Source organism: Mandrillus leucophaeus, unplaced genomic scaffold (assembly GCF_000951045.1).
Source record: "Mandrillus leucophaeus isolate KB7577 unplaced genomic scaffold, Mleu.le_1.0 Scaffold69, whole genome shotgun sequence".
NCBI classification, from domain to species: Eukaryota; Metazoa; Chordata; class Mammalia; order Primates; family Cercopithecidae; genus Mandrillus; species Mandrillus leucophaeus.
The window spans coordinates 1765645-1771816 of NW_012107474.1; the positions used below are offsets into that span (position 1 = coordinate 1765645).

Sequence of the window (6172 nt, forward strand, 5' to 3'; positions counted from 1 at the left end):
CCCCACATACGGGTTTTATTGTATGTCTGTTATATACATTATGAAATATATAAACATAAGAATTAAAAATGATAAGATAAAAAGTAAAGATAAATAAAAATTCTACTTTTTTCTGCACCCCAGGGTGTCACCCTGAGCATCTGCCTCCTGGAGCTGACTCAAGTCACTTGAAGGCCCTCAGCCCAGAGGCCAGCCCTGGGGACAGAAGAGCCCTGCAGCCATCCTGCACACACTGGCCCTTTTTCCCTGCGGCCCCAGGCATCACCACCCATGCAGGAGGAAGGAGGACCAGCCCCATGCGGTGCAGAGCCTGGCGTTATGATGGCATGGCCACAGGGGCGCGCGGGGACACTGCTGCTCCTCCAACAGCGAAGCGGTCAGTGACCTGAATAGCTGAAGCCTTAGAAGTTCAAAGCGAGTATTTATTAAAATACGATTGGGCAAAATAAAGGCAGCGGCAGGGAGGATGGCTGATGAGAAATCTCTCCGTGGGGAGCTGCATGGCACCCGAGGCGGAGGCGCCGTGCGGCTTGGCAGGCGGCCCGGCTCCTCCACGGCCAGTGCTGACCTTGGGCAGCTACTCTGACCGCCCAGTCTTGGACCACCACTAACCACCCAAGGATGAGAGCGAGATGTGCCTCAGGGGCTCCTCTCGTGAAGACGACTGAGGCCAGCTGTGGCCAGGATCCAGCACAAGGCCACCGGCTGCTATTATCCCACCTCATGTCCTGTCCCAGCCTGCCATCTGGACCATCCAGGGCCCTGGTCAGTCACCGCAGTCTCCACGGTCCACAGTGGCTCAGAGCTCCCTCCCAGGGGTTTTAGGCACATAAGGGAGAGAACTCTCCACTCATGGTCTCACTCACGCCAGGTCAGGAGAAGAGCGCCTCCGCCTCTAATTAGCCAGTCCTTGAACTTCAGAAGGGAGTGTGACCTAGCTTGTGTTTATGTTCACAAACCCTTTCTGGAAACCTTCTAGAGTGTGGCCAGAAGAACTGGGTGGTGGTGTGTTTTGCTTTGTTTAATTTGTATGTGCTCAGGTTCTCGCGATTAGAATGTAGAGGGCCTGTAGCCACCATGGGCAGGCTAGGCTGACCAGGACACACGCCCAGTAGGCTGTGGTTGGACTGCAAATATGGAAACGCATATAGTGACAGCTCTGTGCAGCTTTACCAGGCAAGGAGGGCCTTGCCTTTCTGCACACACTTGAATGAAACCAGAGACTGACAAGCTCAACAAGGGCCATCCAGCGCAGTTTCTTCGTGCCTCAAAAGTCTGCCTGAAATGATGATTTATGCTGGAATTAAGGTCACAACCTCAACCTGGGCTTTAAGTCAATAGGATTTCTGGGTGGATTTTCTCTTCTATGTAAGCCAGAGAAGCCTGGAGAGTCCAAGGGCAGCAATGGCTCAGTGGCGGCACCCACAGCCCTGACTGTGGGGAAAGAGACATGCTGCCCGGGGGAAAGCCGTTAGTACCCTTCAGAGCAAGCCCCAGGCTCCTCCTGGGGTCTGGACACACCACTCCTGTTTTATTTCATTGGGACAGGACTGGCGCCCCATAGCACGGAAGCCCCAACTCTCAAGACGGGGTTTAAAAAAGGCTCTTTGGCCCAACGTGGTGGCTCACGCCTGTAATCCCAGGACTTTGGGAGGCCAAGGTGGGCAGATCACCGGAGGTCAGGAGTTCAAGTCCAGCCTGGACAATATGGTAAAACCCCGTCTCTACTAAAAAAATAAAAAATTAGCCAGGCGTGGTGGCGGGCACCTGTAACCCCAGCTACTCAGGAGGCTGAGGCAGGAGAATCGCTTGAACCGGGGAGGTGGAGGTTGCAGTGAGCCAAGATTGAGCCACTGCACTCCAGCCTGGCTGACAGGGTGAAACTCCGTCTCCAAGGGAAAAAAAAAAAAAATCAAACAGGTTCTTCCTCTCCCTTCACCACTGTCTCCTTCAGACACTATGGTCCCTCGCGTGCTGGGGCTGCCATCGCCAGGGCCAGCAGAAAGCCACTCCCATCACCAGTGCTGCTTCAGGCCAGAGGCTCTGCAGGGGGTCCCGTCCTGCCCACCAAGAGACCTGCCTGGGTTTCACCCCTGGGTGAGAAGTCAGCACCACATGCTCCCCAGGTCGTGTGACTGCGGGACCCAGGAGACTTATGGAGCCCAGTGGGGTTTGAGACCAGGCCCGGGAAGGGACAGAGCGTCTTACAGAGGGAACTGCAGGGGCTTCCCAAGAAGGCAGAAGGAGAGGACGGAGGTGGCCCCCAATGCCAGGTCAACGATGTCCCCAAAGGAACAAAACACACTGTGGGCAACGGTGAGTCTCCCCACGCATCCCCCGTGTCTCCGTGTCCTCTCTGTGGCCTGCATCCCGAGCCCCGGACGAGTCCTGCAGGGCCTCTCCCGTGTCTGTTTAGTGGGGCAGGGCTGCAGACGGGCCTTCCGTGTGGGTTCCCCACCGTGGGACTGTGGGACATGGCGCCTGGACCCAGCCGCCCTCCTGGCCTCTGCCCAGTGCAAACTCAGGAAGGTATGGGGGGCGGCCCAAGAGTCGCAGGGTCTGGCCTCACCTCACGCACATGTCCGCCTCGTACTTCTTCCCGTAGAGGATCCCCAGCAGGGACGGGTTCTTGTTTCCTCTGAAGTTCAGGGTTACGTCATAGACAGCTGCGACTGTGGGAGGAGACGGGAGGGTGGGTGACCCAGCCCGGGCGGCTGCACGGTCACTGCCAGAGGGAAATGCAGGTTCCACCTGGGACCCGGCCCATCCTGGAGAGAATATGCCAGGGGCCTGGCCCCGTCCTGGGGAGAACACGCCGGGACCTCTTCTCCAAGTTTTCTTTCCCTCTTTTTGCCTCGTTCTCCTCTGCTGGGGAGGGCACTTAGTGGCTGACGTTTCCCACGGGTACTGACGCTGTGAGTGGGACCCTGCTGTCTGGCCTCTGCTGTCTGGCCTCTGCTGTCTGACCTCTGCTGTCTGACCTCTGCTGTCTGGACCTCTGCTGTCTGACCCCTGCTGTCTGGACCTCTGCTGTCTGACCCCTGACCCCTGCTGTCTGGACCTCTGCTATCTGACCCTTGCTGTCTGGCCCCTGCTGTCTGGCCTCTGCTGTCTGGCCTCTGCTGTCTGACCCCTGCTGTCTGGCCTCTGCTGTCTGGACCCTGCTGTCTGGACCCTGCTGTCTGGACCCTGCTATCTGACCCCTGCTGTCTGGCTGTTTTCTGTTCTTTGTCCCTTTCTTTTATTTCGACTCCTTTCGGATTAATAGGATATAATAATGATTATTTCCCCTTCATAAGGTTTTACATTATGTATTTTTTATTATTTTAATTGTTTCTCATGAATTAGCATTTTATCACCTCAAAACCTGACGCGGGAACCTTGTGGTGCCAACCCCCTCACTTGATTCCTTTCTCACTTTCGCTCTCCTGTGTTTCACATGGAATGCACTATTCTTTTTTTTTTTTTTTTTTTTTTTTTAAGAAATCACTATTTTCCGTGAGCGCAGCGGTGGCCCCGGCTCGGGCAGTCTGGGGCCTACCTGTCCCCCGGAGGCACTTGACCGCAGTGGTGAAGCCCTTGGTCCGCGGCAGCAGGTGGTACTTGAGGACGGGAAGCCCCTTAGCAGCCGCCACCTCCATGCTGACACGGTGCTTGGTCTCTGTGAAGCGTGTCCCCTCGCAGTACAGGAGAAACTAGGATCGACACGGAGACAGAGGGTCACCCTGCAGAGCAGCTGGGGCAGGCGCATGTCCAGGCCACACCTGCCTCTCTGACAGGTACCAAAGGTTGTGGCTGAATTTGTGGAAATCTTGCTTTAGCGAGCAGCATGGGTTAGGACTGAAAGGTTCTTTTATTCTAGGGCCAGAGTCTGCACTCCAATCACACATGTTCACTCACACAGGAGAGATCTCCAGAAAGAACTTTCCAGAAAGAAATGAGACATGAAGGTGTGTCGGGGCAGCAGCCTCTGATCAGTGTGAAAACAGAGAGGGTTTCATCCACTTGCCACAGCGTGAGTTAGAAATGTTAACAGCAGGCCAGGCACGGTGGCTCAACCCTATAATTCCAGCACTTTGGGAGGCCAAGGCGGGTAGATCATGAGGTCAGGTGTTCGAGACCAGCCTGGCCAACATGGTGAAACCCCATCTCTACTAAAACACAAAAATTAGCTGGTCGTGGTGGTGTGCGCCTGTAATCCCGGTGAGGGGGCTGAGGGAGGAGAACTACTGGAACCCGTGAGGCAGAGGTTGTGGTGAGCTGAGATCATGCCACTGCACTCTAGCCTGGACGACAGAGTAAGACTCCATATCAAAATAAAAAAAAGAAATGCTAACAGCAGGCTGGCAAGTTGGCTCATGCCTATAATCCCAGCACTTTGGGAGGTTGAGGTGGGTGGATCACCTGAGGTCAGGAGTTTGAGACCAGCCTGGCCAACATGGTGAAACCCCATCTCTAGTAAAAATACAAAAAATTAGCCAAGTGTGGTAGCGTGCCCCTGTAATCTCAGCTATTTGGAAGGCTGAGACAGGAGAATTGCTTGAACCTGGGAGGTGGAGGTTGCAGTGACCCGAGATTGCACCATAGAATTCCAACCTGGGTGACAGAGCAAGACTCCATCTTAAAACAAAACAAACCAAAAAACCAAAAAAAAAAACCCCAGAAATGCTAACAGCACAGGCAGCCCATTTTCCAATACAGACCAGGAAGAAGGGACAGAAAAAGGGATGGGGACGCATACTGAGCAGGGCAGGCACAGCCAGGGCTCGCTGGGGGCACCCTGCCCTGCCCCTCCCCCGCCAGGTCCCCTTAGGATGGCCTGGTCAGAGCTGGGATTTCGGTGAACAGCAGGGAGGTGGCCCAAGAGAAGCCTCCACGCCTGCAGCTCAGATGGGGAGCTCTGGAAACAGTGCCCCAGAGCAGAGGCTCTCCTGGGGTTTCCAGCCTGGGACGCGGGCAGTGGTGCGTCAGGAGTGGGCGTGGCCGCCTCCCAGCACGCAGAGTGTCAGGCCGCTCTGCGCACTCACCCACATGTACTCAGGGTAGTCGGACAGGCGCTTCAGCCCTTCGATGACTGTGTCCCGGTCCTCCTCCCACTTCCGCTTGCAGAACACGATCTCCAGAAAGTACCACGTCCAGCCGATGAGGGGCACGTAGAGCAGCTCCTTCTTAGCGAGGACCTTGGAGCTCTGGAGGGAGGAGAAGGAGGGGCACCGGGCACTTCAGCATCAGACAGAGGCCAGGGGCTTGGCCAGGCTCCCGGCGCACCCAGCTCCTGTGTGGTGTTGCTCTGGGAGTCACGGTTTTGTGGCTCAGGGGGTCTGTTGTGAATGAGGACTTGGCTTCTGAGAGCGAGTGGGCCGCCCCAGAAATGAGGAAACTGAGGCTCAGGCTTGGCTGGGGGGGCCTCAGGGAGGGTGGGTGAGCCCGATGCAGAGGGTACCAGGCTTCCTGGGGGTGGCCTGGGGGTGCTGCCTCACACAGGGGCTCTGACTGCAACGAAATTCCTCTGCCAGCATCGGGGAGTAGTTTAGGTTTCATCCGAGGCAGCTTAGCTAATGGAAGTGGTTCTGCGGGGATGCAGGTGGGGTCATCTCAAAGGCAAAGGCCATGATGAGAAAGGAGGGCACAGCTCGGGGACAGCTGAGGCCCTGCGGGCCAGGGCCCCTCAAGCAGCCAGGAACCACTGCCCAGCTCAAAGAGACGCCCCAGGAGGAACACTCAGGGACTCGGACCCCAGGGGCCTCTCCAGCACCTCGCCACGGACTCCCCTGCTCCCCCAGCCCTTTCCCTGGGAACCCCAAGTCTCCCCCAGCTCCTCTGATGGGACCCCCACTGCTCTACCCAATACCTCCCCCTGCAGGGCCCTCCTGCTCACCCCTGGCACCCCCCTACTCCCCTAGCTCCTCCCTGGGACCCCTGCCACTCTCAGCAACTCCCCTGAGACCCCCATGGCTCACCCTAGCCTCTCCCTGGGACACCCCCCGCTCACCCCCAGCCCTCCTGGGTCCCCCCTGCTCACCTCCAGCCCTCCCCAGGACCCTCGCTCAACCCCAGTCCTCCCCAGGACCCCTGCTCACCCCCAGCCCTCCCTGGGACCCCCCGCCACTCACCCTTAGCCCTACCCTGGGACCACCCCACCCCGCTCAGCCCCAGCCCTCCCCGGGTCCCC

At 57.3% G+C, this 6172-nt stretch overlaps 1 protein-coding gene across 3 annotated transcripts in view; it reads right to left on the bottom strand.

Moving 5' to 3' along the window:
- AGPAT3 (1-acylglycerol-3-phosphate O-acyltransferase 3) overlaps nucleotides 1-6172 on the bottom strand; it is a 106628-nt gene that overhangs the window by 23487 nt on the left and 76969 nt on the right. For all 3 annotated transcript variants that reach the window (XM_012002530.1, XM_012002529.1, XM_012002528.1), the window contains 3 exons: nucleotides 5028-5189; nucleotides 3542-3695; nucleotides 2570-2672 (listed from right to left, as the gene is read on the bottom strand). In XM_012002530.1, the coding sequence (XP_011857920.1) occupies nucleotides 2570-2672; nucleotides 3542-3695; nucleotides 5028-5189 (419 nt within the window). The remainder of the gene's footprint in view (nucleotides 1-2569; nucleotides 2673-3541; nucleotides 3696-5027; nucleotides 5190-6172) is intronic.